Source organism: Phyllostomus hastatus, unplaced genomic scaffold (assembly GCF_019186645.2).
Source record: "Phyllostomus hastatus isolate PE091 unplaced genomic scaffold, TTU_PhHast_1.1 phas_scaffold_585, whole genome shotgun sequence".
Lineage (NCBI taxonomy): Eukaryota > Metazoa > Chordata > Mammalia > Chiroptera > Phyllostomidae > Phyllostomus > Phyllostomus hastatus.
In genome coordinates this window covers 6829159-6850257 of record NW_025334037.1, presented here as the reverse complement: position 1 = coordinate 6850257, position 21099 = coordinate 6829159, and the positions used below count along the sequence as shown (strand labels likewise).

General features: G+C 38.7%; 1 protein-coding gene across 5 annotated transcripts in view; it reads left to right on the top strand.

The window, feature by feature from the left end:
* The window catches only part of SOX6 (SRY-box transcription factor 6), a 607033-nt gene that overhangs the window by 573718 nt on the left and 12216 nt on the right, over positions 1 to 21099 (top strand). For 4 of the 5 annotated variants that reach the window (XM_045825240.1, XM_045825237.1, XM_045825239.1 and 1 more), the window contains 2 exons: positions 12704 to 12937; positions 15486 to 15702. In XM_045825240.1, the coding sequence (XP_045681196.1) occupies positions 12704 to 12937; positions 15486 to 15702 (451 nt within the window). The remainder of the gene's footprint in view (positions 1 to 12703; positions 12938 to 15485; positions 15703 to 21099) is intronic. The other variant, XM_045825238.1, reaches the window with a different exon arrangement.

Genomic DNA, 21099 nt, shown 5'->3' with positions numbered 1-21099 from the left:
GGTCCCATCACATGCCTGTTTGAATACTTCAGTTCATATATATTTACACACACCCTACAGCATTACTATAACTTTCAGATTTAATATTTCCAAAAAAGCTCAGAGTTGCTTTACCATCCTTTCAAGATTTCCCCAAATTAAGAAGGCTGGGATTTCAGAATTGTGTAGTATAGCAAGTCAATAAAAGAAGATTAGAACCAACCATCTCTGAAGCCCAAACAACTATGGGTAAAATTTCCCATCAAAACCATTTTTATTTTACAGAGGGCTGAAGTAGGCAAGGTACTTAACAGGATGTCAGAAATAAATAGGATTTATACAGAATCCGATTTCAGAAATTCCTAGGTCTTAATGTAACATGTAGACATCTGAGTCTCTCTCTGAAGTTTTTACTCTCCAAGATGTCCATTGCTGTCTACTGTGACATTTCAGTGCTTACCTTCTGCCAGCTTGTGTTCCGGACCCTGGGGAAGCAGTTATGATTAAGACACAATGCAGTCCCTGCCCCTTTGGGATGCACAGTCTAGTGAAGAAAGTGGGCACATTGAGTTGGTAATTTGGATAAACTATACTAAAGGGTAAGGTACAGGTAGGCACAGGGTGCGGCGGGCGGTGGGAGTCTAAAATACTTAGCCCATTCATGAGTCTGTGAATGAATGACTGCAAGGTGGACAGGAAATTCCAGGAAAAGGAAAAGCGTGAATTCTTAGTATGAAACAATACATTATATAGAGAACTAGAAGTAGTTCAGTATTATAAAGCAAAAAATAAAAATGCAAGTACAGTGTCAGAGATGGAACTGGAGACTTCGGTGGGCAAGTCAGAAACAGCTTTGTACACCATACTAAAGAGTTTGGACTTTATCTTTTGGGTATTAGGGAGCCAGGAAGATTTTTAAATACAGGAGCAGTTTTGTCAGCATTACATTTGTGATGGATCCTGATGGTTAAAATTAGAAAGAACCTTTTAAGTGGGAACTAGGGACTCCAAACTAGAAGTAAGACTATCAGCTAAAAGGCTTGTCAGTTCAGCAAAGACAGTGAGTCCAAGGCAATTGAGAGATAAGGGAGGAAGCAAGAGGGTGGATTTAGTGGTAACTTTGTTTAACGCTGAGATTTGCTTCACCTTGGTTTGTATTTCTTAATTTCATGTAGAGTCTATGGTAGTGTATTGAGTTGGATGAATCCAGAAGCTGCTGAGCAGCATGAATTATTTAGTCTACCAGCTTTTCACCAGCCTCTGTGTTCTCCATGGGAATCGACTTGCATCTGAGCCTGGTTCTCTGAAAACTTAGGAGGCTGGACCTATTATTGTCTTATTTCATTCACAGTAGTCTCTGGTTCAAATGTGAATGATGTCTTTCTGCCTGGTTCAACAGCCTGTAAGCCTTCCTCCTGCGCATACAAGCGCCAAATAGACAGTAAGTGGAATATTTGATATTCTCTGTTACTTTCAGATCACTAAAAGAAAGAATCATGTAAGTTATCCCAGTTGCCCTTGGTGCCTAGTGTTGAAACAATATAAAGGACTCTGTTTAGCTATCTGTGTAAAGCCCATATAACTTGAGAATTTTAAAAAAAAAGTAAACATGGGCACCAAAACTGAAAGCAAGAGACTCTTGAAAATACAGACTGGTATATCACTGGTTAGAATTTCTTTCATTTTGCAAAGCCACGAGCCACATGCATCAGCTCACCACAAAGTCATTAAGCCTTTTTAAGCTCAGATGAAAAACATTAACAAATACCACAAAAGGCTTTAGTATAGCCCCTTTGTTCACTCACATATGGCACTTTATAACTCCTGCGCCACTCCGGTCGTGTGTTTGTTTAAGCTGCCTCCATCAAGCTGGTCCTGAAAGAACAAAAGACATCTTGAGCAATCCTAAGCAGGAAATGGGCTAATCTAAACATGGTTTGTGACACTTTAAGTAGAATAGAAGGGGGAGGGATTGATTAGTCATTAATGTCCAATTGGCTCCATATGGATGTTGCAATAATAAAGCCCTTTTTTCAGAGCAGTAGCAGAGTTATTGAATTAGAGGTTTATGTTTCCTTAAAGCTGACCTTAGGGAATTCCCTTTTGGTTCTTCTTGTTGATCTTTTAAGAGAATGGAGTTTCCAATAGGGAAAAATAGAAGCTTTCTCCACAATAACACTTGCTCATAATCCTGCAACCACAGAATGCAGTCATTTAGCATAATTTTAATCCCTGCTACAATTTCAGTCCTTAGTGCTTTCTTTGCATGCTCTTGCATCTTGGGTGGGGCAGTATTTCGATGACCAATTAGATAGTGGCATGAACTTCATAACTAGTAATGGGCTTCTCTACTGTGCTTATTGCCGGGACATATTCTTACAGGGGGAAAGCAATGTTCCAAGGAGCAGTGGGCTTTGAAATTCAGACTTATTTCAGATCACTGAGTAGTGACTGGGGAAGCTTTGGTGTAGGAGAAATGCACCGGACTGAAAGTTAGACCTGTGCTCTGGATCTGGCTCTGCTTCTTCCATTAGCAACTGGTTATTTTGGAGAAAGGGGACACAATTCTCTGTGCCTTGGTTTCTTGATTTATAAAATGGGACAAATGTATCTACCCTCCTGCTCATTTCAATGGATTATAAAGAGTATTAAAAAGATAATGTATTTACTAAAAGCACTTTGTAAATATAATTATATGTAAAAAATGATAAAACTGAAGCTGTCCTACTTTGGGCAGGGTTCTTTGGAAAAGACAACAATGCGGGGAGAAACAGAAAGCAGCAGAAAAAGAGGATTGGCTCCATAAAGCAGCCCCAGGCATGAGTCCACAGGAGCTGAGCAGGGCTGTCAGAATGGGACACTGTGCATACCACTCATTCATAGGGTTGCCGGGAGTCGCAGCCGTCTCAGTGGCATGTAACACAAAATTACCTAGCACACCTCGTGTTCCCATCCTGTAAACTGATATCTGGTCTAGTATAGTCAAAAAGGTAAACTGCTTTTTAAAGAATTACTTTGGTACTCTGATTAGTGACATGTGCTTCCAAAGTGCCCAATGGAAATTTTTATGTTCTTTCTTTCCTTTCTTCTCTCTCTTTCTCTCTCCCTCCCTCCCTCCCTCCCTTCCTTCCTTCCTTCCTTCCTTGCTTCCTTCCTTCCTTCCTTCCTTCCTTCCTTCCTTCCTTTTCTCTCTCTCTCTCTCTCTCTCTCTCTCTCTCGTTTATTCAGTAGATTACTTGGTATAGATAAGTTCAATAATTGAGGTAAGGAGGATATTTGTTTTTAGTGAAATTAAAAAATCTTAAGGTAAAAACAGGAAAGAGAAAATTGGCCTCTGGCTTTCCCCTACATTGGACAGATGAAGAATTAACACCTTAATCAAAGTACCATAGGTAGTTCATCTTTTGTTTCTGTACCACTGGTTTTTATTCTTTCATCAGCTTCTAGACCAGAATGGCTATGTTGCCCATATTTTGCACTTGCCTTCTTTAAATCATAACATCTGTCAGTTGATCGTTCTTTGCTAACTTACCCAGCTAATCTTTTATAAAAGGCACAGAGGATAAACCATGATCTTCACCCCTGACATCCCTTCTTCTCCGAAGATGAATGCATCATTTCCCTAATGATTAAGCCTCTTGCTCAGACATGAAATGTATTTTTCTGTGAAGTAAGTCACTAGGATAGCCATATTAGTTGTTTTGTTTGGTTTGGTTTTGGTTTTTTAACAAGAAGAAATCAAATTTGAATTCCAAGCAGCCTTCTTATAATGAAAGTAAATTCATATTCTGGCATGGGCAGGAATGTGAAGTTTGCAGAACTTCCATATTCAAAGACAGACAACTGTCAGCCAGGCTTACAGTATAGGGAATTAGACCTCTACAATATTCAGATAGATTTGGTAGGATAAATCTCGTGAAAAAATAGTACCTGCATACTATTAATATATTCTTCCTTCCTAATTTTATGCCCCTTACTAAAATTCTTTCATCTTCTACACTTTTGTTTCTGATGCATGCATTATCATTTATTATCTATTAATCCAAATAAGAGCTTATCAAATGTACCTAACTCTTTCCAAAATAATGCAGGAGAAAAATCAAGTATTCTGTTGATAGGCTGAAGTAGTCAAGCAGCCCAATGGTATATGTTCATGTCTCTTTTTATTAATACTTGTAAGCCATTTTGCCCTTTTTAATAATTCTTTTTGGAAAAAGAGATCTTTCTGAGTTCACAATGTCCTGAAAATGCCACATACTCAGGTCCACAAAGAAAAGAACCTTCCCAAAAAGGTCACTTTTGTTTGGTTGGTTGGTTTTCTGTTTTTTTTTTTCATTCTTTTATTACATCTTAAAAAAACAACTAAGAGTTAAAGCAGTTTTATTTTGCATAGTAGTATCTTTGTTAACTAACTAATACAATTTGTTTATTCTTCAGTTATTTTCTATTTTATGAATGAAACTGATATTCTTATATAAATCTATTTCTGAAAAAAAGTTTTCATTTGCTTTGAGTGAGTATCTAGGAGTAGAATTGCTGAGTGTATTTTTCTTTATAATAAACTGCCAAACTGTTTTCCATGATGGTTATGCCAGTTTACACCTCTACCCCCAGTATATGAGAGTTCGCTGTCCGCGCCCCTGCCGGCATTCCGCGCAGTGAGCCCTCTCAGCGGGTGGGGAATGGTGTGCCATTGTTGCTACAGCTCCCATTTTCCTGAGTACTAATGACATGCATTTCCGTTCCACGTGCGCGTTGGTCCCACTATACCTTCTTTCAGAAAATATTTGTTCAAGTCTTTTACCCAGTTTTAAATTAGATTGTTTACAATTTTTGCTTTTGTGAAGCTCTTTATGTATTCTTGATACAAGTCCTTGTTAGATGTGTGCATTGTGAATAGTTGTTCCAATCTGTGCTGTGACATTTTGTTTCTTTAACAATGACTTTTGATGAGCAGGGTTTAATTTTGATAAAATTTAACTTGGCATTTTTCTTGTCTATTTAGTGCTTTATATGTCATATCTAAGAATCTTTTCTCATCAAAGGTCACTAAAATATTCTCCTATGTAGTCCTTGAGGAGTGTCATGGTTGTTGCTTTTGGTTTTTCTATTATTCATCTCCAATTAAATGTTGAGTGTAGTATGTGATAAGAGATCAAGGTTTACTTTTTCCACATATTTATCCACTTTCTGTAGCACTATTTGTTGAAAAGACTATCATTTTCCACTTTAAAACAAGTCTTTACTGAAAGTTGACCACATACGTGAGGGTTTAATTCTGGACTCTATTTTGTTTCACTGATCTATTTGTTTATGCTTTATTCTGGTTTTTAAAATGTCATAAAGTACTTTTTTTACTGTAAGTCTTGAAATAAGGTAGGTAGTTTGAATCCCTAAACTCCATTTAAGTTTGTCATGGCTGTCCTTACCACTTTATTTTTTACATAAATTTTAAAATCAACTTGTTAATTTATTAAAGAAGTCTTTTGAGAATTTCTGCTGGAATTGGGTTGAATCTATAAATAAAAATGGAAAAAACTAACATCTTAAAACTATTGAATCTTCCGAGCTCAGGATGCACTTCCTCCATTTACATAGGTCTTTAATTTAACTCAAAATGTTGTATTGTTTTTAGCACATAGGTCTTACATAATTTTTTGGTTAAATTTATTCCTAAGTATTTTATTTTCTGATGTGATTATGAATAAACTTTAAAATATTTTCTAATTTTTTGATGTTAATATATAAAAATATAATTGATTTTTATATTTTTATTGTATATAGCAATTTTTATTATATAAGTAAATTTACTTTAAAACTAGTACATATTTTGTAGATTACTTAGGGTTTTCTATATAAACAATGATATTATCTGTATCACCCAATTCAGGTAGTTTTCAGCCAGTGCTTCTTCAAATATTTTTAGTTATGATTCTTATTGTTCTCTTTTTCTGCAACTTTAGTTACATATATTTCAGGATACTTAATATTGTTCTACATATTGTTGAGTTTCTGTTTACTTTTTCAGCTTTTTTTTCTTAGTGTTTTGGGGACTATTTGATGTACTTTCAAGTTCAATGACCCTTTATATGCACTCCAAACCTCTGTGAAGGCTCTTCAGTGAATTTTCATATCAAATATACTTTTCAGTTCTGGAATTTCCATTTTTTTCTTTTATTTTTATGCTGAACTTTCCCCTTTGTATACATTCATTATGATGATCTTTTCATTTATGTCCTTGAACATATTTATAATGGTTACTTTAAAGCTCTTGTCTACTCATTACACAATCTGAGTCTTCTCATTTTCTCTTCCTGTTGACATTTTTTTATTGTTGTTCTATTACAGTTGTTCCAGTTTTCCCACTGGTCTCCCCTGTCCCCACTGTCAGTCCCCACCCTGTTGTCCACACCCATGGGTCATTCACACAAATTCTTTAACTAGGCCCTTCCCCTTCTTTCCTCCCTCACCCCTCTCCTTGTACCCCCTCCCCTCTGGTCCCTGTCAGTGTTCCTTGTTTCCATGCCTCTGGCTCTGTTTTGCTTGTTTATTTTTTTCATTAGGTTCCACTTATAGGTATTTGCCTTTTGATACCTGGCTTATTTTATTAGCATAATACTCTCCAGTTCTATCCATACTGTCTCAAGGGTAGGAGTTCCTTCTTTCTTTCTGCTGCATAGTATTCCATTGTGTAAATGTACCACAGGTTTTTGATCCACTCATTTACTGATGGGCATGTAGGCTGTTTCCAGCACTTGGCTATTGTAAATAACACTGCTATGAACATTAGGGTGCATAACTTCTTTTGGATTGGTGTTTCAGGATTCTTTGGGTATAAGTCCAGCAGTGGAGTCACTTGTTGACTTTTTGTTTGTTTGTTTGTTTGTTTGTTTCTGGGTCCCATTTTCCTGGTTGTTTGAACAACTAGTAATTTTTTATTATCTATTGTACACTGTGAGTTATAAATTGTAGAAACTCTGGTTTCTATTATTTTCCTCTTTTAAAAACATTAGCTTTTGTGCTAGAAGACAGTTAAAGTACTTGCTGATCCTGCTGAATTTGTGGAATAGCTAGAATGCAAACAGAAAGTCGGTCTTAATTGGATTTAATGTGTCAGAAGATACTATGAAGACACTAGGCAGACTGGGGAGTGTCTTCATGGAAAAGCTATGAAAACAGAGATCTCACTCAGTGAAGTTTCTCTCTTTCTAGGATTGAATCCTGTCCAGTTTCTTCTTAATTTTGGTAGATCTCAAGTGACTTCAAATGGTGCTTTTTCATATTTTTTCAGTTTGTAATTTTTATCTGCTTGAGGGTTCGTCTGATATAAACTGTTCTGCCATTACCAGAACTAGAGCCCAGAAGAGAATCTTTTGTGCCAACATTTTGTATATATCACATTGTGGCTGACAAAATATAAGATTTAATGGGTTTTTGGGGAGATATTTATTCATTTTATTTTCCTCTATTCTTTATTATCAATTCACTAGTAATCATTGAGACTATTCAGTGGTAATTTCCCATTAAGTTTCCATTTTAACTTGTCCTAGGACATATTTGTTCATGTCACTACCATGCTTAATTCCCTGAAAGAATTCTTGGCTTGGCATTCAAGGGTATTTAGCAACTGGCCCCTACTTTACTTTTCTAATTTCATCTTTTAGTAATTCTTCTATTTTTTCTATAAGTCCAAGCCATAGCCAGCTTCTTTTTATTCCCTAAGACCTAAAGTTATGCTTCTGCTAAAGTTATGCTTCTGCTATAACTTTGTGCTTTTGTTCCTCCTGATTCGGCAGCCTGGAATGCTTTCACACTCACACCTGCTGGTAAATTCTTACTCTTCTTTTGAGTCCTTTCAAGCACCACTTCCTCTCTGCAGCCTTCCTCATACTAATCTCTGTCCATTTCAATAACATTAAGAGCTTCACTTCTGCCATAGTACTTTAAAATTACCTTTGTTAGTACTTATACTGTTCTGTAATTTTCTCTTTATGTGCATCTTTCCCTCACTGGACCAAATTCCTTAAAAACAAGGCCCATGTGTTATTATTCTCTGTACACTGGATTACAGTGCTGGGTACACCTAAAATGTGTCAGCAGTGCTTGCTGAATTAATGCATAGGTAAATGATTACTAGGCACATTATAGAATTAGCCAGTAATCTCTTTGGTGAGAATGTATACAAAAGCACACACCAAACACTTACTCATTCACTCACATAACTCTTGGAATTTACCCAGGAAGGGGGCCCCTCTAGGATTAGTTTAGGACCATTGCCATCATCTGTGATGGTTAAACTGGACCCACCTGGAAAAACTCAACTTTCTTCCCTTTAAATCATTTAAATCACAGATTCCTAAGAAGGTCTTTGCCTTTGCAATTTCTATTTTCTCCCCATGCTCTATCTTTCTTTATCTAACTGAAAGTTTGCCTTTACACAAACTGCGATATGGGAAATGACAGATAAATTAATCAATCCAAGCCCCCTTGGTGAAGTTGGAGAGAGCAGGAGTTCTTGGAGCACAGGCGACCAGTAAGCCTAATGTGCTTCTGTTGACCTCCTGGTCTTTCAGTAACTGTCATTTAGGAATGCTTTTGCTGATTAGACTCTCAGGTCAGCTGGAAGGCAGAAGTCTTCAGGTACGTAGCTCTGGTTCTAGGCTTCCTCCAACTGCCTTCCATGAGAGGACATGTCAGAACTCACAATTGAATCCTCTGCTATTAAAAGTAAAAGAAGCTGTCTCATAGAATTGTGAGACATTCCAGCTCAGCTCTGGATTCTGACACAGAGCATTGGCTATTTTAGGATAAAGTGGCTTTTAAAAAAGAACAAAAAAACCCTTGATATTGTTTTTGAAAATGAATGAAGTAGTATGAAGCCACACTTGATATGTAGATTTTAAAGTTAATTGGAACAGCCCTGGTTGGTGTGGCTCAGTGGATTGAGTGCCAGACTGCGAACAAAAGGTTGTCATTTGATTCCTAGTCAGGGCACATGCCCGGGTTCAGGCCAGGTCCCCATTAGGGGGTGCCCAAGAGACAAGCACACACTGATGTTTCTCTCCCTCTCTTTCTCCCTCCCTTCCTCTCTCTCTAGAAATAAATAAATAAAAACTTTAAGAAAATAAAGTTAATTAGGACAGAAAGTGGTTTTAGGCTTCAAATATTCAGAATAATAGCATACCTTCTGAAAACAATGTTATAGTATTCTATAGAATTTTCCTTATCTGTTTAAAGGGGCTTTAATAATATGTAATCTCCATTTTTAATTTCTTTTAAAAATATTCTTATTTTTAAAATTTTACTTATATTTAGAGAGAGGAGAAGGGAGAGAGAAAGGGAGGGAGAGAAGCATCAATGTGTGGTTGCCTCTCACGCACCCCCCTCCAGGGATGTAGCCTGCAACCCAGACATGTGCCCTGACAGGGAATTGAACCAGTGACTCTTTGGTTCATAGGCCAGTGTTCAATCACTGAGACACACCAGCTGGGGATCCATTTTTAAATTTCTTAATTTAAGTACACAAAGCCAGTTATATGTATTTCTACTGTTGCAATAATAATTCCCTAACCATTTTGTTTCATAAAGTAAAACTTGGGAAAATTAAAGGACAATGTCTAAATATTCTTTTGATTTTATGGCCTCTTAATACTGTCTTAAAATTCTGACTCTGATTTGATATCACGTCCAGCTTAAAAATGGTTTCAAACTTTGGTCTCCCTGGGTAAGTCTCTTCCTTCCAAATTTTGGTACGCTGACAGCACATTCCTAGTTTTACTTAGGATGTCCCTGTTCTTTTCTCAATTAACTCCCCTTGGGAGAGAAAGGAGGCAAGAAAAAAGAGATGTGTGCATGAATGACCTGGAACACTTTCTATTTTCCCTTTCTTAATTTGTATTTTCATACCACATACTATGCCTGAATCCTGCTGTGCAGTGGATTCAGTGTCAGTGTCATGAAGACAGGATGCACCGTGAGAGAAAGAGGCCAGGTCAGTGGAGGGCAGTGGGTGGGGTGGAACCAGAACCCTCTCCCTTGGAAAAAGGGGAAGTTCAGTGAGATAGAAGAGAGGGGAAAGGATATGCTAAGACTGTGGGATGGACTGAGAGGGAAAGAGATGGGGCTATGTGGACATATCTGGGAGAATCAATTAGTATGGAATTGAATATCTACTAAAACCAGAATCTAAAAATCTACCATGATCTCTGTTAGCCTGTAGGAGATTCAAACATCTTATTTACAATGAAAATATATACTCTTAAATGAATACGTAAATGGAAACTGACTATTTGGTTTTGCTAGAGGTGGAGAGAAACTTAGAACAGTAAGAGCCGACACCAAATGTTAATCACCTGTGGCACAATAGTTAACTTAGAATAATATTGAAACATTTTTGCATACAGCATTCTCCACAGCCCGTCTCCTTTTATGTGTATGCATGCAAGTATATAAATTGCTGAATCCATGTCAGTTGTAAAGTAATGGCACCGAGGGCATCATAAATTACTGTGGTGATCCTCAGGAGAAGACACTGTCATGTCTGAATGAGTGTCTCACTTCCAGAGTAATGTATGCCTTCATCTGGCCCCGCAGTCAGCATATTGCCCTGTGTTGATGGATATTGTCAGCTGGAAGCTACACTACATTTCACTGCACAATAAACATGGCTGTCAAACCCATATAAAGTGAAATCAATTTATCCTGTATGGTCAGTGCATTTTAAATGAAATTAATGTACTGTGGGTATGGTGGCAAAAAGGTAGCATATTAGTTATGCATCTTGGGGCCTGAGTCTCTTCATGTAAGGCATCATTCTGTCTAGTAGTCCTAAGAGAAGGCCTGTTTATAAAATAGGTTATTTTCTCACGGTCTTCAGAAAGTGGCCTCTCTGCACTCCTTCGTGTTTAGAAAAGAATTAACAATGCCATCCAGTTCAGACCTTTTATCATCCTGTCTTTTGTTTGAAACAAATGATGCCCATATTTGCCAAATAATAGTGCACTTTAATGTTCTAATTTATTCCTAGCTCTGACACAAACAAATTTCTACATAATCAAGGTATCTGGAAATAGAATAGAAGGGCCAGGGATTGATAGGGTCATGTTGTTCCTGTATAATCACTCCACTGAGCTGAAAGGATTTACTTTTTCCAAAAGTAGAAATGTTGATTTTAATGTATATTTTGCTTCTAAGCTTTTGGAAATAGGTTTTCTGCTTTCTGCATTAGAAGCCCTGGCTTGCTGTCAGTCCAACGTTAGGTTTCCCGAGAGGTGTTCTCGGTCTCAGGGAGACATTTGGTGATGGCAGCATTGGAAAGCATACATCCTTGTATTGTTCTGGTGCATGAAAATACACAAGAGCTATGTTCACTCTTTCAGTGGATTTATTCAATCATTCCTTAATTTAACATATTTTACTAATTGAAACTCTACCTGCCAAGTGCTTTACTGGAACCTAGGAAAACAGCGGTGAATGAGAATCTCAATGAGCTTTCAATCTAGTGCATCACTAGAGTCAACTTTTTGGAAACTAGAAAACAATATCAGGAATTTAGACATAGTTTTGTAGGGGCATGTTAAAGAACTACCCATAAACCACAGAAAGAGATATCAGGACCCTTGAAACACATGCCTTTTAGTCTACTACTTTGGCACATGAATTGAAGACCAAACAATCTTTTACATAAGTATTTATTGAGTATCTGTTATGTGGGAAATCCTGGGGATACAAGAATGAGCACAACATGGACACCAAATTTAGGGGTCCCGTATTCCTGGGGATGGAGGGAAAAAATTAGAGATAATCACATAAACAAGTAAGTACTTCGGAGCATATAGCGTAAAAGAAAGAAAGGAATGCAGCCTGGGGAACACCAATGCAAATGCTGTTGCTGTAGCCTTCCCATCTGTCTTACCCACTCTCTCCTGATTCACAGGCTAATTCTTATTCATTCTCCAGGCTCAGCTTAGTTATGACCTCTCCTAGGTGGCACTAGCTGACTGTCCTGTCTGGTGCCTTCTTGGAAATCTGCTTACTTCAATATTGCAACCATTTACTCCACACATTGTGATCATTGTCTTTTGGGGTCTGTCTCCCCTCTGAACTATACTTAAATGCAGGGGCTGTTTCATTCACCTTTCTATCCCTAGCACCTGGGATAAAGCTTAACTCATAGTAATTGCTCAATTAATATTTTTATTGAATGAATTAATTCATGAAACACACCACATTTTAATAGGCCTTGAAAAATGAGTGGGATTTAGCGTGAAGAGATAGGAGAAGGGGTTTCCTTTCAGGCATTGAAAAGAGCACTGGCCAATGCATAATTCTGTGAAAGAGAGTTCTATTTGAGGGAAAGAGACAGTTTGGAGTGGCTGCAATTTTTGGTAAATGGGACTCCACTCTTAAGGGGAGGAATGACAGCAGGATAGCTTCTCACAAAGTAATGCCAGTTATTGCTTCATTATCACCTGCATGGGTTGTTTTTAAAAATGTTCTAGGGGTATAAAAACATGCAACATTAATGCTGCCCAGTGTGTCTTTGAGGCCTATGTCAGAAGAGCCTGTAGAACTGTCATGTGAAACTGTCTTCTGCTTCCAAGATGTCACTTAAAAAGAAGAGAAGGGCCTAAGGAAAGCAGCTGAACCAGGCGGTAAATTGTGTTACATGATCCAGATAATAATGCTTTGCACCCATCTTGTTCCTCCTGCCCTGATATTACAGGAAGTAAAGCAATGAATGGCTCTGCAGCTAAACTACAGCAGTATTATTGTTGGCCAACAGGAGGTGCCACTGTGGCTGAAGCACGTGTCTACAGGGATGCCCGCGGCCGGGCCAGCAGCGAGCCACACATCAAACGACCAATGAATGCATTCATGGTTTGGGCGAAGGATGAGAGGAGGAAAATCCTTCAGGCCTTCCCCGACATGCATAACTCCAACATTAGCAAAATTTTAGGTAAGTGTAGCCGCTGAGGCTGTTCTCGTACCCCATGAATGTCCCAGGAGTGAAAAGCAAGGGCAAATTTGACAGCTAAGGGTGACTGTGGTCTGTAGAAGCTAGATACAGCCCTTCAAGCTGCCACAGGAGACTTTGTCACCACCGCTACATCTGCTACCCCAGAGCGTGCTACTTGGGTTTGGGAATTATTACACCCGCAAGGTGCCAGGGCAGGACTCACTAAAAACTTCTCGTAGAGACAAAACTATTTACAGTATGCATTAACACTCTGGATTTGGCCACTCTGAGAGGTCACTGCCACACAGCAATCCTGGAGACAAGCTCTATCTCCTTTCCTTATTCAGTCTTTTTAAGTCATAAGCTGCTGTGAAACCTTGGAAACACAGAGCCGACAGTGTTCTGCTTTAGTATTCTTGCTGTCCTGTGTCCCTCTGAAAGGGCTCATCGAGGACTTAGAGGTGAGCCTCCAAATAGTGTAAAGTTCCTGGGGTGTACAACAGTGCCTCTAATGATAACTTCAAAACTCGTAAAATAAAACTGCGTTTACTTTAATAAGAAGTGACTGGTTCAGATTTCCTAGCAGGGAGTTGAACACATTAGACCACAGGGCAGAGGCCCATTTTGTGGTGAATTGCCAGGGCGATTCTCCCGTTCCTCAGGATTAAACTCAAGCCTTGTTCTATTAGTGTAAAGCTTGCCTAGTGCAGATTATACCATTTGGAATTATTGTGCTCAACATATTGAACATATTTTATTCAACATGCAGCATTACCGTCAACATGTTTCTTCTTTAAAAAGGAAAAACACAGAAGGCACTGTTCTATTTAAGCTGTCACGATGTGACACGATCTCAAAGGGAGCCGTTAAAGAAGCTGAAAAACATTAGAGACTTAAACTGTGGTTTTCATTTTTTAAATGTTTTGTTCAAAAGCAATAAATATTTAACCTGAGCGAATATCAGTAATCTGGACATACACAAATACACATGTTTTGTCACTGTATAAATAATTTAACTCGATTCTGAGACATTTTGAGGCAGTGACCTCTAAGAAAATTTAAAACATACATAGATCAAATAGTGGTGAAATGTTAAAATACAAATTTCCCTTTTTTTCCATTTTGACTTTTGAATTTCACGATGGATAGTAAATGTCATTACAATTAAGTTTATTTTTAGAGTCTCAGAGATATGCATAGGGGTATTATTCCTTCTAATTTAAATACCTTTCAAACCAAAATGTTCCCAAGGTATATATTAATTTTTTTTCTAATTAATAGACATTCAAAAGAAAACCAGTGTTTCTCTGTTCTTAAAGCTTGATATCTGACTTTGACATTTTTTTTTTCCATTTTAGTAGCAGCATGAGTAAGCTCCCATATGGGCACAGAACTTCTCTGTTCCCATTTTGGCAGCTGCGGGGAATTTATATTATTGGTGTGCATTCTGTGAAAAAATTATTAAGAATATAGTAAGTGTATTCATTAAAATGTAAACTTCCAAGCACAAGAGCACCAAGAGTGCTCTGTTAGCTGGGGCTGGAGGCTGCTGGAAGCCTGTGGAACTCCTGGCGGCCTATCCGCGTCGGTGTTCCACACGACTCTCGCACAATCGGGAGCGCACAGGGACGGATGTGCCATTAGCGCAGACCAGGATATTGCTGGCTACGGAGAATATTTGTACAACTTTTCCATTTGTTTATGTATGAAAATCTCCACCGAAGAATAGCTAACATCCAGTCAGCACAGCTGTTACCGCTTTATTCACCAGCAAAACACAAAAATGCAATTTGATACATGTAAAAAAACACATCCCTTCTTCGTCAAGTGTTTAGATAATTCTTTATAAACAATATTAGAGGAGTGAATACTTTTCCTTCTTCCTGTATAAACCATATTAAAAATTTTTGTACTTTTATTGGTACAGCTTTGAATGAACGTTTATAGTACTTGAAAATGGTATATATAATTCCAACTGTACCTTCCGGTTCTAAAGCTATAACTTCTTAAGTAGAGTTCAGGCTTTTTAATTACCCTAGGCCAGGAGAGGCAGAGTGCTGCACAGTGGGTTTTCATACATGGAAGGGTATCATATCCGCTGACATCTTATCAAAGGATAGCTTTGCTAAAGATGCTTGGAACAAGAGAGGGGTTTGAGTTTCTGGACCAAGAAAGCTTTTCCTGAGACTCCTGTCACACTGCAAGTGTGCTGGAAGATTAGGTTTTTAACCCTCTTGAGAGGGATAGGCAAATGGGGGGTGGGGAAGACTTTGCTGCTGGACAGGATCTTTAAGCAATAAAGACATGTTTTAAAACAATACACTTACTGTAACACTAGACTTTAAGTTATTGAGAGAAATAAATGCATCACATGCAAAATCAGGCTTTGCTCTGTAGTGTAAAAGACAAATTGTGAGGCTCAATGGTGTGTGGTAACAGGAGCCATTCAGAGCCCAGGTGAGTGGAGCAGCGGGAAGGTAAACTAAGCCGTTTGCCAAGAATGTGTTGCCTTCCCCACTTGGGGACTGAAGGCTATTTTTATGTCTAGGGTCTCGCTGGAAATCCATGTCCAACCAAGAGAAGCAACCTTATTATGAAGAGCAGGCCCGGCTAAGCAAAATCCACTTAGAGAAGTACCCGAACTATAAATACAAACCCCGACCGAAACGCACCTGCATTGTTGATGGCAAAAAGCTCCGGATTGGGGAGTACAAACAACTGATGAGGTCTCGGAGACAGGAGATGAGGCAGTTCTTTACCGTGGGGTAAGTGCTCCTGGATTGGGCCGCCTGGGCTTGCCCTCCCCAGTAGGAGATGGGGAAGGGAGGAGGTGGGCATCTGCACAGGGCCGCAGGCACACAGCCTTGCAGCGCAGCTCCTGCTGGAATCCGAACCTGCAGCAGGTCGCTCCCAATGGATCGCCCTGTCCCTGTCGCCCAAGCTAATCTGAGATGTTCAGTGCCCACACACACAGTTTCTGGTAGTTTATTTAAACAGACACACAAGGAGGAAAACATAAAAACTAAACTTAAGAAATCCCCAGAAGCTTTCCAACTTCTCTGGGTGGTGCTTCTGACTCTAATCACAATAGTCTGCTTTTGTTGTGGGATCTACCACAAGATAATTGGCCTTGACATTGGTTAGAGGACCTCATTTTTGGCATGAGATCCAGAACTCCTGTTGCAGTAAATTATTCTGTGGTGGAAACAGTAACAATGTGGATTTTCTTGCTTAAATCAAAAACTAGACATGTTTTTGATATCTTCAAGTCTGATTTCATGTCATTTTGTTTAAAAATTAGGTAATAGATTTCTGGTATAAATTTCAACTTGGCTGACTGGCTGTCTGCATTCAAGAGAGGCCCCTTGAAACCACAGTAGTCAGGATAAGTGGGGACGCAGATGCCTGGAGGTTCCAGCACACCCAGACCTAGAAGCACGGGGAGGGGGTGGGGAGTGTGGGGGGTGGGCCATTCTGGAGGTACCTGCCTGAGGCAGCTGGGATCAGATTGGGAAGACACTTGGGAAGGAGCTTGAGAGAGAAAAGTAGAGTAAGTAACAAGGAGGCTGTATGCGCTGTTGCCTGGGCAGAGAATTGTGGAGCTGCGCTCTGCCAGGGTAATAAGAAGAAAAGAAATCCGTATCTTAAAGAAGTAAAGAGCTAATTAGTGTCGTTAACACTAACTCACGGAACAAAAAGTTGGCTTCAGAATCGTGTATTTAAAAACATTAAACTTAATTTGGAATAGTAAATAGTCAGAATAAAAACAAACAAAAAAGCTAATGAAGGCAGTCTGGGGCATGAGTCTACGTCACACGCTAGAGTGTGTGGGGAGGGCGCAGGTGTCGCAGCCTGTGAGGTTCAGGCACAGGCTGCTTGGGCCGTGATGTAACTTCTCCGAGCTTCTGTGTTCTCAGGTGTAAATGAGGCAAATAATACCTATCGCATAGGATTGTTGAGAGGTTCAATGAGGCAGTGCTTGTAAAGTGCTTTATGTGGTGCTTACTTAGTACAAAATCAGTAAAGGCAAATTCCTGTCATACTTACTATTAAGTATGGATTTACTATCATAGAAAAACTTTATATGATACTACACTAGATAATCAGTGACTTTCTTTCCACTGTGGCAGAACCTTTTCAAGGTAAAGAGAGGCTTAAACCAGTTTATAAGGATCCCAGTCTAGTGACAGATGAAGACGCGCCAAAATAGGATTATCAGATTCCCCTGTAACATCATTGTTTGCGTTTTTTAAAATAATGCTTTTAACACCAGAAGTATAATGCAGTGTAATTGACCTATTCACATGCTAATTAGAGGATTTGTGAAAAATACCAATTCATGGTGCACTGAGGGAAGTATAGTCATATGAAACAAAATACAAATTTAAGACTATGTGATAAATGTTGTCTTTTAATCTTGATCGTGTATGTCTGAGACTGTGTAATCTCTTTTGAACAGAGAATCAAAAGTTTAAATTTGAAATGCTTTGTGATTCCCACCCTTCTGTCAGTCATGCCCCTGTGAATCTAGTGAGACATAACGGGTCTCTTCCTCCACAGTCCTGGAGGCTGTCAAAGGTACCATTTTAGCTCCTGATACTTACCTGAAAATCTGAGATGCAGTCATTCTATTTGATTTAGATCCCTTTACCAAAGGGTACATTGAAATAGCTCTGGATCAAATATCTCAGCACACAACATTGCTCGTGAAATAAAAAAATAAAACAACTCAGTAGCATATAGCATTTATTGAGTGTCAACTGTATATTGTATCTGTGTTTTAGATATACAAACCCCATAATCCTCTAAATGAGATAAAGAAATGGAGGCTGCTGAAAGGTGAAAAAGAACAAAGGTTTAAATCCAGGTCTCTGCCTCCTTCCTGCCAGTGACTGAGGATTTATTCTGATGACGTGGGCATCCAAAGAATCCTTAGAGCCTTATTTTGCACAGTCATGGGTATGGCTGTGCTATTTGAGGAAGAGCTTCTGGAAGCTGGACAAACTAAGATCTTTGGTTGTGGTATATAGCAACATAAAAAGAGTTTAAAATTTGTAGAGTAAAGATCCCAATTTGGGTGGTGGAGGGGGTTATTTACAGAAGGATCACATTAGGTTAGGGAATGGGGCTATAGGTGTGCAGGCAATGACCAGTGGATATCTTATTCTTTAATCCTGAATGCTGAGTATTTTCTCCTGCCCATCTTGGTAATTCTTGCTACATAAAGCCAGGTATTATTTCCACTTTAAGAATTGTATTCTCTTTTACGTAGTTGTATTCAATAGATTAGTAACTCCCTGGGGCTCCTCTTTGGAAATTGATCTTCAATAGATGTGAAGTTGTTACAAGAGGGAAAAACAAATAAGAAATCCAAACATTGCTATTGACTTCTTGAAAGAATGAGGGTAAGATCAGTATTTATAGCTGATTTTTGAAAAGACACGCATAACTTTCAAGCCAATAAAATTTTGCTCAGCATTGTCATGCATTTTACTGATGATACAACTAAAATTTCAGTGAGTTAAAATTTTTGCTCAGCTATTATGAAGTGAATTTATCAATTATATGAAATGGAGTTAAGTTAGTTTTTACCTTGGACTTAACCCTTTTGATTGACAGGTTAAGTATCAGAATTTTGGAATAATTCTGATAAGAGTATTGTTAATATTGAAATGGTATTCGTTGGGATATATATAGCTCCAATGTTGTCTTTTCCCAAAGAACTATGGCCAAATGTACTTCCCTTTATTTGAAGCTCATCCAATAATTTATTGTGAACTAATAGAGGATTATGCAGATGTTATAAGATATTACATTTGGGGCTAGTCTTGAGTAGTAGTGGTAAATTATTGACTACTTACCATATGCTGTATACTACGCTCAGTGAATTAGACAGACTATTGCAAATACAACAAATTTATGAAATCCTCACAATGGGGTTAAAAAACATAATGTTCAGAGATGTTAAATAATTTGTCCAAGGCCACACAGCTAGTGCATCACAGAGCTGAGATTTAGAACAGGATTATGTGAATGTGAAACATATGTCCTTCCCACCATTACACATGCCTCTCAATCAGGGCCTACAAATTGCTTAGAGGTTATATGGTATAGTGGTTAAGAACATCAATTCTGGAGCCAGACTATTCCAGCTCAAATATTAGATCTACTTCTTCCTGGCTCTAGGAACTAATACATAGCCATCTGTATGCCTCTGAGCTCTCCACATGCCCTTAGGAAACTTATTTAAATTCTCTGTATCTCAGTTCTCTCATGTATAGAATGGAGGTGACAATTTTACCTACAACTCTGGACCCTTCTGAAGACTGAATAGCTATTAATATATCTAAAGTACTTGGAACAGTCTCTGGCAGATTAGAAGCCCCAAATTAGAGTAAACATTATTATTCTAGAAAAATAATGCTATGTGCCAAGTATATATTTCATGTTATAAAGAACTATAGTCTATTGCCTTATGCTATAAGTGATTTGAACAGTTTCTCTTTTGATCTTTCTTCTAAAAAGGTCTAATCAGACCTATAAGGTACTTATAAATATAATCGATTAGCATAGACTAGCCGTACTTATTTTCAGTATCGGCCTTCTGTAAAGAAAGCTGGATTAGAATCTCCGGAAGTAAGGTGAAAAGCTTGCTCCTGTTTCCATTCCGTACCGCGGCATCGACTACAGACATGTGCAATGACAGGGTTATCTCCCAATGAAGCACACTTCATTGCCTTCATTTACAGATGCTGCAAAGGTCTGAAGGGTCAGCAAACAACAGAGCTTTGCCAAAAATAAAAATGTATTTCCTTTGCAATTGGCCAAGCTAGACTGTACTCTCAAGATATTCTTGTGAGTTGGAATTGTGCAGCTATGCTGGATGCAGTCAGGGCTGCTTGGTTTCTGTGAGGGTCAGCGTGTACTTGTCACTTGGGCTGGATGGGAGGGTTTTTAACCATCTCTGCTCATGGAAGCTGCACGTGTATACTTTTACAAACATCTGCAACTTTGGTTTTGATGTGCACATTCATTATTCGTAAAGCCCAATACTTACCAGCTATTCCTGTTTGTGAAATCAGCAGTGTTTGGGTTTTGACTTTGCAATTGATCTGTAAAGGAAGGAAAAATGCTTTTTAGGAAAGTAATTTCCAATAGACAAAGCTTGAGCATGATGGCTGGATCTTTCCATTTTGCTAATTGATTAGTCAGTCAATTGGTAGGGGCTTGTTTGAAACCAGTGCTGTACTAAATTGTACTAAATTGTACTAAATTGATATAGTACTTGAGGCATTAATGCTATACACAGGGAGCTTTCAGAGAATGCTACAGTCAGGGAAGCCAGGCACATACATGAATAGATCAGCAAATAATAGTTTGTTACAGACACACGGATGCATTACATAGTGTTGCACATAGTGTATAATAAAGTACACATTTTGATTTTATAGAAAGAGCAAGTAAAGCTCAGAGGAGGAGAGGTCACTATGCCTTAGGTCTGACCACAGGTCATCCTAGAGGAAGGGGACCTGAGGTTCGGTTCTGCCAGGCTGAAAGTAGGGAGAAAGATCCCTGTTTTAGTGTGAAGGAGAATGTGAACACATGGGGGCAGGGGTGTGGAAATGTTCAATAATAAAGAAGAAAGCTAGGAATTCCCCTGGCAGTGAAGGAAAGTAAGATAGATAGGGTGGAGCAGTATTCTGGAAACCCTTGGAAGCTAGGCATCTCCAGCTATTAATTAGCCATGCTCACTGAATTTTTTAGTCTCTTTTTATACTGATAATGACAATGAGTTGGGAAGATCACTGAGACAGTTAGCTTACAGTTTTGCATCCATAGACTCTGGTAACTTAGAAAGGGTCTCAGGAGTCACATCATTCAAGCAACCAGCCATTGCAGGAGCCCTCTCTAAGTTGTGCCCAGGCTCTCCGGGGCTGGGGAGCCCACCACTTCCCAAGAGAGCTGGTCTCTTTGCAGAATGTCTCCTGATGCTAGACAGTTCTTTTCTCCTAACTGAGCCTTAATATGCCTTTTTGCTACTTTGTAGGTTGGTTTTAATCCCTTTCTTTGGTCTCTTCTAGAACAAATCTCTTCCTTATTTATAAACATAACCATTCAAGCATCTGAAGATGGTTATATTCACATCCCTTCTTCACTACCTT